At 40.1% G+C, this 19,893-nt stretch overlaps 1 protein-coding gene across 3 annotated transcripts in view; it reads right to left on the bottom strand.

Annotated features, from left to right (window-relative positions):
• The window catches only part of PAXIP1 (PAX interacting protein 1), a 30,879-nt gene extending 13,169 nt beyond the window's left edge, over positions 1–17,710 (bottom strand). For 2 of the 3 annotated variants that reach the window (XM_077789327.1, XM_021526566.3), the window contains exons 1-8: positions 17,390–17,705; positions 12,305–12,439; positions 10,511–10,554; positions 7,878–7,941; positions 7,486–7,599; positions 4,976–5,626; positions 1,540–2,254; positions 700–794 (exon numbers count right to left, since the gene is read on the bottom strand). In XM_077789327.1, coding sequence (XP_077645453.1) covers positions 700–794; positions 1,540–2,254; positions 4,976–5,626; positions 7,486–7,599; positions 7,878–7,941; positions 10,511–10,554; positions 12,305–12,439; positions 17,390–17,479 — 1,908 coding nt within the window. In that variant the 5' untranslated portion in view covers positions 17,480–17,705. Of the gene's footprint in view, positions 1–699; positions 795–1,539; positions 2,255–4,975; positions 5,627–7,485; positions 7,600–7,877; positions 7,942–10,510; positions 10,555–12,304; positions 12,440–17,389 lie in introns of all 3 variants that reach the window. The other variant, XM_077789333.1, reaches the window with a different exon arrangement.
• Positions 17,711–19,893: the final 2,183 nt, after the last annotated feature.

The raw sequence follows: 19,893 nt of genomic DNA, 5'->3' as shown, positions 1-19,893 counted from the left end.
AAGATATATAAACAAATATAACCCTTCTCATGTCTTTAATTTTTTGCAGTATAACTGTTAAACAATTTTTTTATGAACTATTTAATTCTATCTCAGCAATAAACACAAGTGCTGTTAAAAATGTCAACAGCTTACTTGATTATGCAAAATTGTAGGGAAAATTCAACTATAAAATCCATCAGAAGTTTCTGAAGAACATCAAAGTCCTCTTATTTAGGAAAGGATACAATCAGATTTTTCTGAAAAATAGAAGTTGGCAAAAAAATAGAAACACTCTATTCTTCCATCTTATTCACTCAGGTGGATACCTCACAGGCTACTAAATGCCAAAATTATATGTAAAAAAGAATGTTTTTACACAACCAAGTTAAAGCTAGACAGCGATGCTATATTACATTTGCTGTACTACAGCTGCCTGATTAAAGCATAAATAACTGGGAAATCGTTAAGGCTTATTTAGATCATGTTCTGATTGAACACTTAATTCAACCAGGCTGCACACCTGATGTATTTCTATTTCTATTACTTTTTCTGGTCAGCAGCAGTTGAATAATTTTGTTTTAGTTCGTAACAGAAGAATTACACAAAAGAATGCCTAAAGAAGAGTGAACAGTGCTGAAGTACTTCCAATGGTTTCTTCTAGAATTTAGGGACTATGACATTATATTATAGTTTTTTAGAAATACTGCACAATCTTACCCGTTTCCAGGTCGCTAACAGCTGCTTGTCAGACATCTGCTCTGGGTAATCAGCAATTGCAAAGACACAGCCCAGTAGGAAATACTCTTCTGGAACTGAAATAGTTTGGCACATAAAAAACAATTAAATACTTAAAAGTGTGAAGAGTTCATCTCGGAACACATTTGCTACACTGACCTCCTCCTATTACCAGGTTATAAACCTCCTAGGTGTACTTCCCTTGGAAAAAGTAGGATCCAAAATTTCAAAGCTGAAAGCCTTAAAGGCACAGCTCAACCCAGGGTCTGATTTTGTTAAGGGTAGTTTTTTTTTCTCCTGGAAGAAGAGGGGCTAAAGGGGCAAAAGGAAGGGTCACAAAAAAGAAAACATAAGACCACTTCCTCTTTTACAGAGATCATCTATGAACAGCCAGAACAATCAAAAAGCTTTCAGTTCAACTACAATTCAAAGCAAGGTGTGACAATTTTCTGATACTGAACTGTCAATAATTGACCAGTATTTCCAAAATTGTAGCTGTTCCTCTCCCAAAGGAAAAAAAGTTTTAAAAATATTCTGCTATGGATTTACTAACACTATTCTGAAAGTATAGGTTGTATGCTTGTCATATCAACTGTATATTTGAAAAGACAATGTCCTCAGCACTCTCATGCTTTTCAGATTGCTGGATCATCATTAGCTATTATTTAATTATTTGCCTAAAAATCAGTAAAACCAGTTCTGAGCCATGAGTGGCATTTCTTACAATCCCATCCTGTAAACACAGCATTACTTCTTGGTATTCCACCCCAATTCATGTCATTAGCTACTTTTTTCCAGGATCAGAAGGCAATAATTACTAACTCTCCACTGCTGGATCGTGCCCAAAAAGCGGCTGCTGCTGCAGTTGCTGCTGTTGCTGCTGGTGGTGTTGTGGCTGCTGGGCTGCAACTGGAAGCTGTAGTGCTTGAGGTGTCTGAGTTAAGTGCTGTGCTGCCTGATTCTGCATTTGCTGTTGCTGATGCTGCTGGTGCAGTCGCTGCAAGTGCTGCTGCTGCAGTTGCTGCTGCTGATGTTGCAGCTGTTGCTGTTGCAACTGTTGCTGTTGCAGGTTCTGCTGCTGCAGCTGTTGTAGCTGTTGCTGCTGCTGCTGCAGCTGTTGCAGCTGCTGTTGCAGCACATGCTGCTGCTGGAACTGGAGCGGCTGCGGAGGGCGGTGCAGCTGCTGCTGCGCGTGGAGCGGCTGCTGCGGGAACTGGAGCTGCTGCTGGGAGAACTGGTGCTGCTGATGGACTTGCTGCTGCTGCTGCTGGGGAAACTGGTGAGGCTGCTGCTGTTGGAAAGACTGCTGGGAGATCTGGGGTTGCTGCTGTTGCTGCTGGAGCTGCATAAGTTGCTGAGGTTGAAGGTGTAAGAGAGGATGGTGCTGTTGCTGCTGTGCTTGATGTGACTGCTGCAATAAATGTGTCTCTGGTGTTAGTTTCACTTGACTAAACAGCACCACATTTGGATGTCCCTGTTGGCTATGATTTACTTGTTGGTCTAAACTTTTTGTAGGTGCTGAAAGTGATTGTAATATCTAGAAAACAAAGATTATTTTTGTGACTTTTTGGTTGTCATTCAGTTTTAAAAATATCTAAAGAACTACTGGGAAAATACAATTCCTACAAGAAAAGAACCCTACACCCTAAATACCTTGTGAGCTAAACAAAAATCTTTAACTGCCTAATAGCAGAATGAAAAGACAGGACTTACACAAAGAAGTGTGGAGCTACATGTGACTCCTAATAAACAGCAATGCACACTTTACTTAAATTTAAGATTAAAGCCCATCCCTGTATTATTAATAATTTCTCCAACAGCATTATGACAACACTACGTTAATAATTACATTGATCAACTGCAATATTAATTTTAACATCCCACAGGCCCATTAAATTCAGTTCCATAGTCCTATTTTCACTTACAAATTGCTAATGATACCTTCATTAATTAGTGCTGTTTGAAACACTTATTCTCTTTTGAACCAATTCAGGAATATATAGCTTGTTTTTTAATCTCAATACCAAAAAACAAAACATCAATCTGCTGAGCACAAACGGTTTCTTGAGGAAAAAAAGCCCAAAACAACCTAACCTCCCTACTTAAGAATACTAGATTTTAGTTTTATAGAGAGTGCTGAAGTAATCTGGAATTTGATTTTATTTTTAAAGGTATAACTCACTGTTAAGAGAAAAATCATTTCACACTAAGCAGACACAAGTTAGGAAGCAAATTTTTATGCATCAGAAAAAGGAAAATTAGGAAAAATTCTAATAGATTAGGATGAGTCCTACATATTAATTAAAATATTTTAATATCAACTACCTATTACAAATGAGAAGGAGCAATAGGAAATTCTAGACTTGCCATTCATGAAGTCTTTTAAACATGAAATCAGCTTTGATGAATCCTGCAAAGCTTGTTTCCTTCACCCTCACTACTTCAACACAGTGTCACTCTCAGTGACGACATGCGTGTGCGAGAGAGGAATCAAAGCCCATCACCAGAGCACAAAGCCAATTACTGTATCCTCTCAACCATCCATCAACTCTCCATCAGAGGTGGCTCAAGTGTTTTCACAATGCACATCAAAACATCTCAGGTGTCACCTAAATAATTCTGATTATTATTCTGTGCTGGTATCGCACACATGTGCAGCCATGACTATCAATGCATCACCCATCACTCATGTCTTGGCAGCACCACAGTAGAAACATTCAATAACTAAAAATAACACATACAAAAAATGTTTCCATGGCTTGGTGTGAGGAGCTTCTCTCCACAACAAGTAGCAAAAGCCAAAATTACAGAAGCTTCAAGACATGCATTTCAAAATACAGGGATAAAATCTTCAAAATCATTCTATGGCTATATCCAGAAAGTAACTATGTATCTGTAAGCACCTGATGATAGATTTTGATACTTGGTAGAAAATCAGAGGTTCAAACTAAACACTAACTTTGCAAGAATGTTCACTAAGATTTGAACTCATTATTCAGGGCAGAAAGTAAAAGCGAAGTTATAGGGGGAAAAGGTAGAACTGGTATTCCTCCCTCTAGGAAGCAGATTCGCAATTCTAAGATGCAGAGGCTTTCTGCACATGCTGGAGCTGGCCCAGTAGCCTGCTTGGTACAGCCCTTGCACATCACAATCCAGCCCCTGCTCCAGCAGATTTTGGGTGAACAGAGACAAGCCAAAGCACACAACCACCCTGTAGCTCTGGAAATATTGCTGACAGAAATTCTTCCACAGGGACGCCACTGATGTGTATTTGACAGCACAGTGACTGGGCTGGAGAGCATATGGTAGCCAACTTACCCACGCTGGCCAACTGAGCAAATGGTTGGCAGTTCTACTCAGGCCTTGCCCAGAAGTCTGAGCCCTTAAACAATTTAAGGCACTGAGAAGAGGAATCTAATCAGATTTAAAATAAAGCCTGTATTTCCATTTAATATTCAGATGTCATATAACCAGCACAGAATCAACATTTCTGAGTGACTCCACGCTGTGTGTTTTAAGTATTGGCTGGAAGCCTCTATACTACTCTGGCACCTTTCAAAGTTTTACCATCAGATGAACATGAAGAAAGGCACCAATGCAATTATTTAAGTAAAAGAAATGCCTAACATTTACCAGCACCTACTTTACTCACGCTCCCTTCCCACAAACATTTAAGAATTTCAATGCTGCAGGTGCAGCATGCTCACTTGCTTTTTATTTTCCTGTAGAAATACATTCAACACAAGAGCTGCAATTATTTCAACCATACAAGTGGCATAAGAAAGTGTAAATTAGGACTTCTCCATTATAATATGCCCAGCAGAACAATGCAGTATAGAACTGAACCTACTGTGGGAACAATCAATTCCACAATTTCATGTGTTTATAGCATAAACAATTCCTTGCATTGACTGAGAACCTAGAAGGATAGGAAACCAGGTTTCCTAAACTAGCAAAATAATTCTAAATTAATATTTTTCCCTCTCTTACCAAGAAGTCTTTACTGAAAATTTAAACCATGCTATAGTTATACATAACTTTACTCTTCCAAATGTTTATTCCAAATGCATTATGTGAACCTGCCAGAAATTAAGTAACTTATTACGGCGAAATTACGAATTTGGCTACAATTTTAAGTAGTAAAGGGAAGTATTAACTTTGGGTATTTTAGGAACAGCAAAAGGAAACTGAAGTTCTTGGACACTATAGCTCCTAAGAAAAAGTCCAATAGCTTATAAATTAAAAATCCAACACTTACATGTGCTACATTTGATGGTCTATTAATCTGCTGAATATCAGCACTATTAGTAATATTCCTTAACGTCCGCACGGCTGGACTCCACGTGGCCATCATTTCCTGGCGGTCAGAACTCTGGGCACCTTGGACTGAAGCCATGAGGTTGCCTCTCATATCAGGAGGCAAAATGTTACCTGGCACTGGTGGGACATTGGCACACAAATTAATCAACCCGGAGTCCTTCCCTTGAGGCAACCTACGCTTTGCTGCAGATGCCTGTGGGACTTCAGCTGGTGTCCAGTTCAAATTCCTTTCTTGCTTTTCCGGAGAGGAATCAGAAGAATCATCGAACATCAGTTCCCCTTTTGCCTTATCAGCAGAAGTAGATTTTGGTGAAAAAGCTTGATCACCCAAAGGTGATCCTTCTCGAGAAGATGCTGGGCTTGATAATTTTTCATCAGTACTAGCTTCATTTTGTGAATCTTGTTCTTCATTTTCTGCTTCTGCTTCTTCTTCCTCTTCCTCCTCCTCCTCCTCTTCCTCCTCGTATATAATTAAACGAGGATGATAAGGAGTCTCTTCTTTTTTACACTTATCAGCTATACAATCCAGTACCCAGTCTGGGGTCACAATTTTAATGCTGTCCCGTTTATAAGCACATTCATATTTTTCCTGGGGGGCAAAAAAAAAAATATTTAAAGACAAAACCAATCCCAAGTAAGTTCTTTGAGATAAGGGCTAGAGCATGGAGAGGGAGATTACAAGGACACTGTCCAATACCAGAGACTGATCTCGCCCAGATCCAACAGGATTTATACTGTGCAGAACCACAGGTTCCAATAGATTAAAACAAAAAAAAAAAAACAAATTCCCCACATTTACACTATAAAGGACTCAGAAGGCACAACTGCAGAAGATGAATGTCTTCACTTGCAAAATTCTTCTTTAATCCAATCACTGAAATATTCCAACCCAGCAGTGAGGAATGGCATGGTCAATACTAAAATGCATGTGATTTTAGGAGGACATTAAGGCAAGTCTAAATACAGTTTATGTTTTATCCACTATAAAAAAAAAGTAAAAAAAAACCCAGTCCCGCTATGAAAAAGCATTTGGAGAAAAAGACAGAATTTCATAATGAAGTAGAGACAAATATTTAAAAATTGATCACTGAAGAAAAGCACTTCAGCAAGAATACAATTTAAATCTTAAACCTTCACTGTTTCCTTTCCTAATAGAAAAGACACGGAATCAGTGTCCTATTTATTCAAATATCCTCTTTAATGGAAACCCCTCACATACATCATAACAGTATAGAAAAAAAACTTTCTTTTGACAATTTGAAACTTTTTTCAGGATACAATATTTAGAAAAGATTGAGCTGGTATTTTCTTTTATGTCAAACAACATAAATTAACAAGGAGCACATTCAGAGGAAATTAATATTGTGATTCTCTGAAGTTATTTCCCGCAATGAAACTGTCATTCATACAAAATAAAGACATTGGAGTTGAAATCAAGTTTATTTGCCAACACAAGATTTTATTATTTCCTTCTGGTGAGAATTATTAATAATCTTGTTTTATCATCCTGTATCTAGTCAGAGCAATCATGTAAGTTTTCCTAGGGACAGAACTGTTCTCATTACAAACTGCTGCAGCTTCCCTTGTAGTGTATCAGACCAGCAGGACTGGAAGCAATGCGTAATAATCCCATAAAATTGTTCCCATTCAATGATTATGTGCATTAAAATATTTGTATCCTACAGAGAGAGAATGCTAAAACCTCCTCAAGTTTCTTAACTGGCAAGCTAAAGACAACATCCTTTGCTGTAAAAAGCTTATTATTTACTTTTTTAGTAAGCTATTAAGGTATGATTCTTAATGCATTTCATTGGTCCATTTCATTTCAAAGTTTTGCCCAAGACTTATATTTTCTTGTGATGAAAGAGATAACTAGAACAGTGTTCAATACACCCTTCTAAGCAGTCCACAGAAGCATTATCAAACATTTAATAAAAACCCACAAAACCAAAAACCAACAAACATACACATTCACGAAAAAGAACCCAGCCCTACAAAGGTTCCTACATCTTAAAAAAGGAAAAGCATTCCTTTCCCATAGCCACACTTTCTCTTCTCTCAGTGCCAGCCCATTTTTTATTCTTCAATATTTCAATTTTGTCCTTTGTTTTTCTTCACTGATTCTGTATCTGTGGATTTATAATATAATCACAATCACTAATGACTGTGACATATCAAAATTAGGCTAAGACAAACAAGATAAAGAATAAAATTCTTTATTCAAACTGGAATTCAAATAGCAGTGTGAAATTGGACATTTTTTAAATTAATCAAGCTTAAAGCCATGCATAAAATAAGCGCAAACTGAATAGCTGTGATGCCTAATTTTGCTGAATTTAGTTGTTAATCAACAGTGTTAAGAATTCTAACTTCAGGCAGATGGAAAATTTTTGACTATTTGAAAGCAAATGAGAGCTACAAGAAGAATTGTACATGTAATAAACTTACCCCCTTTGGCTCAGGCACAATCAAGTGAGTACATTTCTTATTGAGGCTCAGCTGGCAATTCCCTCCATAAAAAGTAATCAAAGCCCACAGCATACTTCGGTCTTCAGATGAAACCTAAAAGGAAGGCAGAAAATCCTTTTAGCTCTGTGCACCCAGCTGTCTTCAGCTGGAAGAATTTTAGTAATACACAGCACACCATTTACAAGGCTGGCTAATGTATTACCTGTAACTTTTAAATACCAAATTAGCAGGGAAGTAAGAGAGACAGAGAAAACAAATAGGAAAAAAAAAGTCATAGTACAACAGAAAAACTGGTATCTCTCCTCAAAAAGAAGCAAACATCCCACATATAATGCACATTGGAGTAGACTGAAATATGGTTCATTTCTTACCTGAGAGAGACAAGCAGTGACTCCAAAAAAGATCTGACATGATTCTGGAGAAAAGCCATTTACACTGGAAAGCAGGTGTCAAGGATGCAAAATAATTATATTAATTTCCTTCTAATGTCCCTCAGGAAACTCAACAGTCTATGCAGTATTTCTCAGATAATACCAAGTATGTGACCAATCAAAAACTTTCATCTTTGAAAGTACATTGTCTGTTTACAATTAAAGTTTATGCATCAAGAAAGGAAACCTGATGTACAAACAGAATCAGAACACCTGCAATATTATGATCAGTTTTGGTAACACTCTAAACCAGAACTGACCTGGGAAAGAGATGGACCAGACTTCTGCAACTTGCCCCTCTTTTCCACACTTTCATATGATCTTGTGTTTAAGACCCATGCACATTTCTCAGAAAAAAATTACTACAGAAACAAGTGTACATTGTGTCACCTGCAGACACTGGGATTTTTTAAATGAAACAAAATTGTTTTCCCCAGGTGCACCAGCAACATACATGTTTTGAAGCCCAGAAGAGACAGCACACAGTAAGCTAATGACAAAGCCAAAAGCATTTTAAAATGTAAGAATAAATTACTGCCAGAACCCAGAATACCTCAAGAAGTTCGCCTGATGAAGATCCTAAATTGTTCTCCATTTCATCCAAGGTAGAAATTCAGTACTGGATCTTTCAAAAGCGTACATGTGTCTAATCCCTGCCTGAGTACCTACTGGTAGCACATAAAGCGGAGACAGTCAGTATTTAACTTTTAAGAGGTCTATCAGTTTGCCTGGAGCTTGCACACTCTAAAGAACAGGAGTGAAAGAGACTCTTTTTAAAGTTACAAGCAGCATAACATAAAACAAAACAGAGGGAATACAGAAAAACTCACTTTTCTTCCTGCCATCAACAAAAGCTCAGAAGGGCTCTGACTCTCTTTTATCTATACAAGACCATTGAAAAGCACATCCTCCTCACTCTTGCTTTTGCTGCAAAATAAATTGCCAGCCCTCTTTATGGCATTATAGCCACGGTTTTCACACATGAAAACTCTTTTTCCTTCTTCACAGAGTCTGCTTCCAGATTCATTTTTCTGCTACTTCCCTTCCACTACAGGTTAGTCAGACTTTGCACACGTCAGTGAGCAGAGCACAGGAGAACACTCTACTGTATTAAGTTCCCTCTGGTGAAAACAACTTCCACTAAGAAACAGACAAAATTACTGTGCTTTTACATTGCATTACATCTTTCTGTATTAAACTTTACCTTTAGCAACTGACAGGCAAATGCCCATCAAATAAGCACTAGAATTGGTAAGGCAACATAAAATCCTTAAGGCTCTTATTAGATCCATATGTCTAACTGACACAAGATGTTTCTAGGACTTGGTTCTTCAGAAATTCAATGACCACTTTGAGCATTACCAAATTAAAACATAAACTAAAGACAAAAAATGCAGAATCTCAAACTTCTGCCTAAACTGGGTCCAAAAGCAATCAGCTATTCCTATTAATAATTAAGCTATTCCTATTAATGACTGTATTTTTTTCATTAAGGCAGTACCTAAATCCTAATAAAAGGCCAGATGCCACTGCACTAGAAGTCATAAAGAGACTGAGACAGGACAAAATGAAGTAAAGACTTTAACAACTCATTTTGTCAGCACAATAAAGTTCAGAGTAAAACCTAAACCCACCATGTACTAAAGACATGAAGTGCTAGACAGTCAAAGGTCCAAGAACACATTTATTGCTCACAGGTGCACAAAACTTCCTTCTTCCATGCAACTGAAGAACAAGTCACTACTGAGACCTGGTCTTTTCATTTGGCCATTCCAATGTTCCCACAATAAAGACTTCCTGAGCAATAGCCATTGAGAGCTTCATTCCCACATTTATAGCTACAATTCAGTTATGGACTGCACCATTCTGTTGTTTCATCTGTTTATTTCTCTTCTGGGTATCCAATAATGTCAGCTCTTAGAGAATCCTTTTAAAAAACCCTGGTTACACATAGAATAAAAATTTTTTAATAGTGCAACTTCTTCATGTGAAAGAACATCAATAATGAAATATTAAGTTATTTAAGCCTGAAAATGTAGCTCATACCAAGTTGGGTTTTTTTTTGTGAACACTCTTTATGAACAGGGAGAAGGTTTAGAGAAGTGTAACATAAACAACTAAACACTCATCCTTATGATGAAAGCACAATAAATACATTTATTACGTCCAGACACAAATGACCAAAATCACTAGCCTAGACCACATCACAGAAACACAGCAAGTTGCAAGGGCACACACTTAAAGTATTGGGTATAAAACAGGAATTCTGAATCTCTGAAGCACATTAAGGCCTGAATTCCCAGTATGAACACCTGGATTCTTGCACCTACCACCTCTTGTTTTCTATTTGATAATAGATATCCTCTAAGTGCCTATGAACCATAAAATAGGCAAAGGGACAGGAATAAAGAAGACAAAGAATCTTCAAGCACACTGCAGCATTGGCAGGCAAAACACAAGAGACCATTTTAGAAGTTTAAGCAGTACCTATTTGAAACAGTCTTGAATCCAGTCTTGAATTCAATGGTATCCATTTTAACATATTTTCTAGAATTTTGGCCTTAAAAGGATACGGCAGAAGAGCTCCACAGCGAACAGACAAGATCACCCAGGAAGGCTGAAAAAAACCAGAAACCACCAGACATTAAAATCCTTGGTCTACATGCACAAAATATGAATTACCTTCCAAGTTCATGCTATAGCTAGTTTTAATACACACTTCCTAGCTTCGGAAGTCTATCTAAATCTAATCCTACACTTATCTCCAAGGAGTGAAGAACCATAGCCTTACACAGAATGAGTTTTCGAACGACAGAACAGTGCTGGCTGATAAATAGGGATGGCCCCTCTCCGACAGTGCTCTGGGACAGAAGGGCTCAAAGGGACACAGGGTGGTGGCAGTGAATGGAGGAGATGTAGGACACTGGTCCCAGTGCAGTAGATAAGGAAGAATGGGCAAAGAGTGACATCACATTCAGTATGGAATTACTTTTCCTCAAAAGACAAACAAAATAATATATTGTGGCAACTATGGTTATGGTGTCCCAGTTTTTGTTTTCCTCCTTCCCTTATAAAGGATAATACAAAAAATAGTTACAACCACTTAACTTCTAACTACTCAATCCCAAGGGGAAAAAAAAAAGGATCTTTTCCTCCCTTAAGTTTTTAATCTTCCTTTTTCCCAATAACCAGCTACTTTGGTGCCTCTGACTTCCAGTCCCTTTAATACTTAGTCTGATTTTCTTGATTACAGATCATGCTGTGATGTTTTCAGGTCAAGCCAAGTAACATTAGTGAAAGATTTGCTCTCCTCCAGCAAATGAGTTGGCAGTTATGAAGCAAATTAAATTATTTAAGTGGCATTAGAAAGCAGGAAGTGCTCTCTACAATGTTGATGTCCTTCCTTCCCATGAAAATGGCAGCATTTCCTTGTTTATGAAGTTAAAATTACACCAGAAACCACTTCAGAGAAAGGGAACTAAAAATTAACCAGCACACCCAGTATAACCATAAGGGTCCCTAGCCAAACATTTCATTTTTTAGCGTTAATTCACAGTTCTACACTGTCAGGTGCAATCTCATGACAAAACCTATCAAAATTCTCTACTGCCACCTGTATCCATATGGATAAAATAACCCAAAATCATGTACTCAAAGGTATTAGTAACAAAATTCTAGTGTTTATTTCTTCCAAACTCTCTCAATACTTCCAGAGTGACAAGTTCACATATTCAAAGATGAAGCTCAGAGTTTTTCACTGAAAAATACCCTGCTATTGGAAGATAGTAACAAAATACTGGTAATTCCAGTGTAAGAAAGAAAGAAAAAGACTAAAAAAAAAAACCTTAAAAACTAAAATAAGGAGGAAAAAAACCCCTAATTTTCTACAAGTTCCTATAGTCCATAATTAGCAGAGTACATATATGCAAAATCAACAAAATCATTTTACACTTTGCCAATTTTATGTGTTTTAAAAAAACCTTCAGCAATCTAATACTTATTCTAAATTGAGGCTTTCCACTGGCAAAAGCTTGCAAGAACCTTTCCTTCAGAATACTTCTAAAGCAGAACTAACAGGACATCATATCACAGATGACTGAAAGAAAAATCTGAAAAAAAGACCAAAGCAGAACACTAAAAAAAAAACCCCCACCACTGACAGATACAGAGCAACAAGCAGAAGGAGAGAACAGAACTGTAACAGAAGTCTGCAAGTCAGGATAAAAGTTTGTGTTACAAAAATGTAAGATTTTTAAAGACATGCTTTATTTGGTCACCAGCCAAAGATGAATATTTTGTTACAAGAATGAAGCATCTATGCTTCATAATACTAAATACTTTGACAATATCATGGATGAGTCACTCACCTTTACCACAGGGAGATCAAAAACTTCTCGAGATTCTCCAACTTCTGGATTGTCCCCATCTTCTGAAATAATGTGGGAGGCCAGTGCATTGTAAGAAACTTCCTTTGCTTTCCCAGCTTTCAGAAGTTGGATAACCTAAAGCCAAAAGAAGACAGGGAGAATCAACAATTTTTAGCAACTTTTATTTGAGAAAAACATTACTGCAAGAAGACACTAACACAGGGTGGATGAATGAATATGACCTTTCTTGGCTGTCCTCCTGTAGGTGGCCAGAACTTTTCCTAAAGTTACCAAACACATTTAAAAAACTGACTTCCAAAGGTTTACACCTCTTCTATATTTTCATCATTGCATCGCAAGAGCTACTTTCCAAAATAATTGATGATGGGGTAGGAACTGGGAAAATTTCAAGTTTTTTTCCAGAACATGAATGCCTCAAAAAATATATTAAAACTATTTTCCTTCATGCAGGGAACAAAAGCTCTTCTAAGTGTTTGTTTTTTCATAGGGTAGTTCTCGAAGTGTTTGAATATACTTTAAAATAAGAGGTTAAATTCTAAGGACTAAGTGATTTTGTGAAATACAGAAGAAAAAAAAAAAAAGTAGGACTCATGCTCTCTATGTTAGTACCTTCAGAAGCTGGAACTGCAGTGCCTCACTCCACTGCTCTGCCCTGAGAATGCAAAACAACTCCCAACTACCAAAGCACATCTCACTCATAATTTGCAAGGCCCAAATAGCAGATTCTGCTTCAAGAGCTCAGTGTTCTCTCAGCTCTGCTGTAGAGATCTGTGTGATGAAGATCCCTGTGCCCCAAAAAACCAGGACTTTCATTTAAACCAAGAAGGTAACAGAGAAGGTAGTGGGGTATAGAGGGAAGAGAAAAATGTTTTAAAACATTATGGTCTAAAAGAGTTCAGAAGTTAAAAATGCCATCCACTTATGATTACTGTTTCACTTCCCTTTTATTATTCAGAAATAATGATTTAGAACAAAATTGGTAAGACTTTCATCTTCCAAAACCTGTCAGGGACAGATGTCTGCCCCTGCAAACCTGCTGGGGACATTCCCTTCAAAACAGAATGCTCTGCCCACAACAGTAAACAGCAGAGAGCAAGGCAATGCATTCATCAAACAAAGTATTAATTAATTCATTGTTCCTTAAGCAATTACTCCCTACCCTGTACACTCACCAGGATAAAGAAATACTGAAAAAGAGACTCTAAAACATAGCATCAAGCTATTTTATAAAGCATTTCTGTCAAGCAGAAAACAGGGATAGAAAAATCCCCACTTACTGAGGAGGCACTTCCTGACAGAAGTACCTGACTTTAAAACTCCATTTAAGAAAACAAAAGTTAAATTTTTTTCTGCAATATATGAATCTTACCAAAATAACTACTCTAAAATAACCAAGAAAATTATCATGAGCTTGCTGTTCTTCTCACCACTGCCAGAAACAGGAGTGAACATTTCCATTTTGCATATCAATCCCCTAAATCATGATATACCTTCCTTCATGAAATCCAGTTAACCGTAAAGAACCACAGGATGCTATCATTCCAAAAGGAGAAGCTAAATCCAAATAAAGCACTTTTGAAAACAAAAGGTATTTAGGAACAGTCTCAGCACATGAGCTCCTTGTCTCACACAGCTCTCCCTGAGTTACAATCCCATTAGACTGCTCATTCAGGGGAAGGCTAAAAAAAGGAGTGAACGTCATGAAAACTGAGAGCCCAAATCTGACAGCATCAGAAAGTAGCTATGAATAATGTGCTAAAAGTATGATATTTTTTAATATCAAAATAATGTTCCATTACAGAACTTGTGCAAAGCATCTGCTTATACAAAAAGTTACACTAGTTTCATGTAGCTTAAACACTATAAATGTGATACATAATAATGCACTTGATTATTTTATGTGTCATGAAAAAAGACTCATCCTAATTTAGGTCCCGTAAACTTCAAAACTCCACTTAAAATACACAACTTCTACAGATTAAGTAGTGCCTGGACTGAAAAGTTGTGTTGGCACAATTAAAGAACTCATTTACATTTATATCAACCATACACCTGTAACTAGAAAACATAATGCTGAAAAGCCTTAATATGAACACATAATTTAAAAATATGTAAAATATGTAAAAATCCTGCATTTTAAGTATTAGTTTATATCCAATATTTTTTTTTTTTTTTGGTGAGGGGAGGAATAAAAATTTTATCTTTCTCTCCCACTAAAATCTGGGTTGGAAGAAACAAGAGGAATAGTTCAAAATTAAGAAGTAAGGCAATGGGCATATAAAAATAAATTAAACAAGATAACCAAAACCAAATATCCTGTTCAAAGACCTTGTGCTGTGTTGCATTACTTTTTATCTCTTTCTGAAGCAAATATTGATTTTAACTGGTGTTTCCAAAACATGATGGTTTGGGATTTTATATTTGAGGAAAGCAGAAAGAGCATTTATTAAAAGAAAAAGAGGAGCTGACATCTTCTCATCACTCTCAGTAAGGTGTGAGGAGCAAAATGCACCCAATGGAGTGGAATGGGTTTGGAGCTGAGAGCCAACCTAACTCCTCCATGTGCCAGAGAACACCTCGGCACAACTCCAGACTTTTGCTTCCCTTCCAATTTATGCTGCACATGCTTTAATGTAGGTATGCAGTTATTCACCTGAAAAAAAATTACTTTTTTTCTTCTTACTCTTGAATCTGTTTTGATTAGCATGCTCACTTGTGCTAGGTGTTTTAATATTTATTACAGTAACTGGTTTTCTGTGAAACTATTTAGAAATTTAAGTTGATCAAAGTGTGCTCCTTCCCAGAAGATGAAGGAGGAAATTCTCTGCAAAATCAAGCTGGCATCCACCTGTATGTGAAGCAGTAAAAAGTGCCAAAGATATTTGTAACTTTTTTATTTGTCATGGGACAAATTTCACTCTAAGAACTGATTGAGTTTGGTTTACAATTTCTGTATTCTGTCTTGGCTCAAAACACACCTGATAAACGCTCCTCGTACTCAGGTGTCCCAGGGTACCACAGAGGACACCCACAGGAGGGTGTCCTGGTCTCAGCAAGGATAAAGTTAATTTATTCTCTGTAGCTGCCATGGTTCTGTGTTTTGGATTCAGAATGGAAATAATGTTGGTAACACACTGATGTTTTGGTTTTTCCTAAGTTGTGTTTATCCTAAGGACTACTTTTTTTGTGATTTCCTCTGCCAGTAAGGAGTTATAAAATAGGCTGGGAGGGAGTACAGCCTGGACAGGTGACCCAAACTGGCCAACCACACCAAAGCAAGTCATGCCCACTATATAAACTGGGGGAGTTACCCATAAGAAGGGCTGATCTGGGGTCAGGAATGATGTCTGGCATCAGTCAGTGCACGGTGAGCAACTGTATTGTGCCTCACTTGCTTAAGGTTTCCTTTATTTCCCTTTTTCTTAGCATTATTATTTACCATTACCATTGTATTCAATTATTTACCATTACCTGGTTTTCAATTATTAAGCTGCTTTTATATCTCAACCTGTAAGTTTAATTTTTGAATGTCCTCCCCATTACACTGCTCAGGGGTGGGGGTGAGAGAGCAGCTGTGCTGTGCTTAGCTGCCAGCTGGGCTGAAGCCGGTACAGAGGGTTCTCCCAGGAGCTGGCCCCGAGCTCAGCCCAGCCCAGCTCCTCACTCTGACCGGGCTCAGCCTCCAAGCCAGGCAGAGGAACATTCAATGCACCAAATTTGGAGCATATCAAAGCTCTATGACAATGACTCTGACTGCAAAGAACAATAAAATTTAGCATGAGAAAGAAAACCAATTTAAGAGAATGCTTGTCTATTTGCTCTATGGAAAATCTGCTAATTGTCCTCCCATGTCAACACATGACTAAAACAGGCTTTTCAAGACACTACTCCAATGACAAATTATGTACAACAGTGCTACAGGATTTTTGCACTCACCCTCATACACATAATACTAACTGCTGCTGTAGGGTTTTTTGGTAAGTACAGGAATCTGTTGAGTGCTAACCCACTATCAAAAAATTTATCTCTAAAGACCTAATGCCTAAAGAACTAAGTTTTATATCTAGAAACCTGTCTAAAGAAGTTTTCATCCTGTCAACTGCATTCTTCCTAGACTGTATTTATTTTAGCACAATAGGAATGAAATCCATCTGAACAGGCCAGTGACTGTGCCTCCAGGACACAGCTAGTGAGCGTCAGGACAGGATGATAAAGGAAACCAACACTGAACTAAGACTTTACTACAGCAACTACCAGAGAGGCAAAGAACTTTAACTTCAGCGTGAAGCAGGCAGTAACCTGCTTGCAGGAAGCCGCTGTCCTAAACCTCCGCAGGTTGCATTTCAAGCATCTAATTGGACAAGCCACAAAACTTTGTTTCAACCACCTTCGCCCACCACGGGTGTTACTCACGGCCAGGCCACCTGCATTGCCCAGGGCGAGAGGGGCGGGCGGCCCCCGGCCTAACCCACAGCAGCCCCGCAGCGGCGGCCCCGGGGCGGTAGCGGGTCCGGGCTCGGGGCCGCGCCAAGGCGGGAAGGTCTGTGTGGGAGGGCAGAGCCAGCCCGGCCCGCCGTGACCAGCCTTCCCCACGGCCCGTCCCTGCGTACCCGTACGGAACCGGGCACAGGGAGGGGCCGGGCCTGCGGAGCGCCCGAATCGGAGGAGCGCCGGCCGCTGCCCCCGCTGCCCGCCCGGCCCGGCCCGGCTCAGCACAGGAAGTCCCTCCGCCCGCTCCTCCTCCGCTCAGGCGGCTCCGGCGGGGCCTGCGCGGCGGGGCCGCCGCTCCCATGGCGGCGGCAGCGGCGCTTCCCGCGGGCACAGCCGGGATCGGGGCCGGGATCGGGGCCGGGATCTGGACCGGCCGCCTCCCCTCCCCCCCTCAGCCATCCCGCCCGGTCCCTCAGGCGCGCGCTCCCCCCGCTCCCGCCCTTTCCCCGTGAGGCGGCGCGAGCCTCGAGCCCGCGCGCGGTAGCCGGACGGTTCCACTGTGCCCCCCCCCACGTCGGGATGGGGGGGAGACGAAAGGGAAGGCGGGAATGATAAGAAGGGATGACCCGGTACCTTGGGGTCGATGTCTCCCACCACGAAGAACTTGACGTCTTTGAACATCTCCTCCGGGACTTTCAGCTCCTCCTCGTCGTCCGCCAACATGGTCCCGGACGGCAGCAGCGGGCGCTCCCCCCTGCCCGCTATTCCCCGCGCTCACCGTGCGAAACCCGCCGGGGCCCGGGTCTCTCCCGTCCCCCTCCCCCCGCAGAGCCGCCGAACCGCGCGAGCAAGGCGCGCGCTGCGGGACACACCATCCCCCACCGGGACGTAGGGGGGGTGGAAGGGGGAGGGGAGAGCCGCCCCCGCAAAGCGGCTCCCCCCGCCCGATCAGCCACCACGGCTGCTGCAGGGCCGCGCCCGCCTCTGATCCACAGGCGCTATCCCTGCTCCTCCCTCTTTCCCCGAACCGGACCGGCAGGCAGCATCCGGGTCCGCAGCTCCCCCCGCGCGGGATGCAATGGACTCGCCCCGAACGACAGAGGCGGGCAGCGGGGATACCCGGCCCCGCCCATTGGCGGGGGAGGGAAGGCAACCACCCCTGGCCCCGCCCCGGGGCGCCCAGGCCCCGCCCTCGGCCCCGCCGTGAGGGGACGCGGGCGATGGCGGCGCGGCCCCTCGCAGCCAGCGCCCGCCAATGCGTGGGTCTGTTCCACCGGCCAGCTCATGTGTGAACCTACCGACTGCTCCCGAAATCAGAGCTACGGTGCGAAAAGGCCTCTAAGGTCATCGAGCCCCACCGAAATAAAGTATTTTCCCTCAGAAACTGCAAAGCATCCATCTACGTTGATAGTGAAGCGTTCCCACCTAGAGGGGGATGTGTCTTACCTATTTTAGGTAACAGAAAACAATTATTATTACTTTCTATAGGTTGGAGTCAACAGAAAGAAACGAGCACTTTCAGAGCCTGCTTCATGTCATATATTTTAAACAGTGCTGCATTGACAAGGATGTTTAAAATACAAATATTAGATAATATATCATTTTATCTATATAATAAGCACTCAGCTTTCCAAAAGAGTTTTGAACATCCTCGTAATACTTTGAAGTGGACAATGACTCCCTCCCACACTCAGAGCAATGTTAAGAGATGGCATTGAAAGACTTAGTGAAATAAAAATACAGGGCACCTGTAAAAATAAAAATACTGTTACCCTCCTGCCTGCAAGGCCTGTCCCACTTCCCCAGGAGGAAACTATTTTTCTTACCTATGTGATTCTTGAAACCATGGTAGAAACATAAATTGGTTTCCCAGTCATTTATTTACTTTTACTGGACAATATTTTACTGGTTATAGGCTTCACCCAAATCCCCTGGATCTCCACATGACATCGTCTCCTTTCTATTCCAATTATGAAAGAAATACCCAACCTATCACCAGTTCTTTTTCTACTCCAGAAAGAACACTTGGTTGAAAGTTTTAACTGTTTTCCCTACCTCCCAATCAAATTTACTTTTTAAAGCGAAAATCAAACCAAAAATTCCTTAACTTTTTTTATATGGTACACTTTTTTGTTATGGGGCAGGAAAAAAAAGTAGAAATAACCATCTGCTTTTAAACATATTTTCTCTTTCTTTCAACAATTCATTTTCTCATCTTACTTCCTATCTTGTCTAATAATCCTTGTTTAGATTAATTTTCTTCTGTGCCATGTATGTCTTGGACTGCCTTTGAAAAGACTTCTCTGAGCTCTGCTTTCCTTTATAGCCATGTCCAGCCTTTGCTTTCTTAGTTCCATAATTTTCACTCTTTCCAACTCCGTCTTTGATCCATTTTCACTTCTTCACATTAAACTGAACCACTTTGACCAAAATCCTGCAGCAATATATATTTCATATTCTCCTTAATCTATCAGATTTCATTAACACTACTGCTTCCTGAGCTTCCTTTCCTGTTGGATTTCATTGTCTCTGTAATAATCTGCATCTTCCAGCACTGGTAATTTTCACTTATTTTCTTTGACAGATATAGCTATCTCTCAGGTTTCTACTCCACGTTCTTCTCTGAGTTCTTTCCTCTTCCTGATGTCATTCTTTACTTAGATTCATCTTTCTCAGTGTGATCACTGAGAAATTTCCCTTTCCCACAGGAATACTTTCCTTATATCTAAGTCCCTACACTATCACATATTCCTGCTCCACACAAAGAAAACCAAAGATTTCTCCTCCAAGGGTTTGTCCTCTTGATTTCCCTTCTCTGCCTATTTTCTTTGTTACTCTAATGAGTTCCTCCAGCCCTCCTGTCCTTTGGGTTTTCCAGAGTCACATAATTTTCGGGTTTTTGAAAAACTCTTAAGATTACAAGTATTTCAAAACAGGAGTTTTGAAATTATGCTAATACTGGCAGTAAACATAATGCAAACAACCTGCACACATTTTTCAAACTTTCAGCTGCAGTTGCAGCTATTGCAGCATTGGGTGGGACCACCTTGGATCTTCATTTGCTCAGCTAGTCAAATCAGAAGAATATGAGATGGATTTTCCATTTTAAATCACAGCAATTTTGAAATTCTCCTGAA

Source organism: Lonchura striata, chromosome 1 (assembly GCF_046129695.1).
Source record: "Lonchura striata isolate bLonStr1 chromosome 1, bLonStr1.mat, whole genome shotgun sequence".
NCBI lineage: Eukaryota > Metazoa > Chordata > Aves > Passeriformes > Estrildidae > Lonchura > Lonchura striata.
Note: the sequence above shows the minus strand (reverse complement) of the source record. Positions and strands in the feature narration are given on the sequence as shown.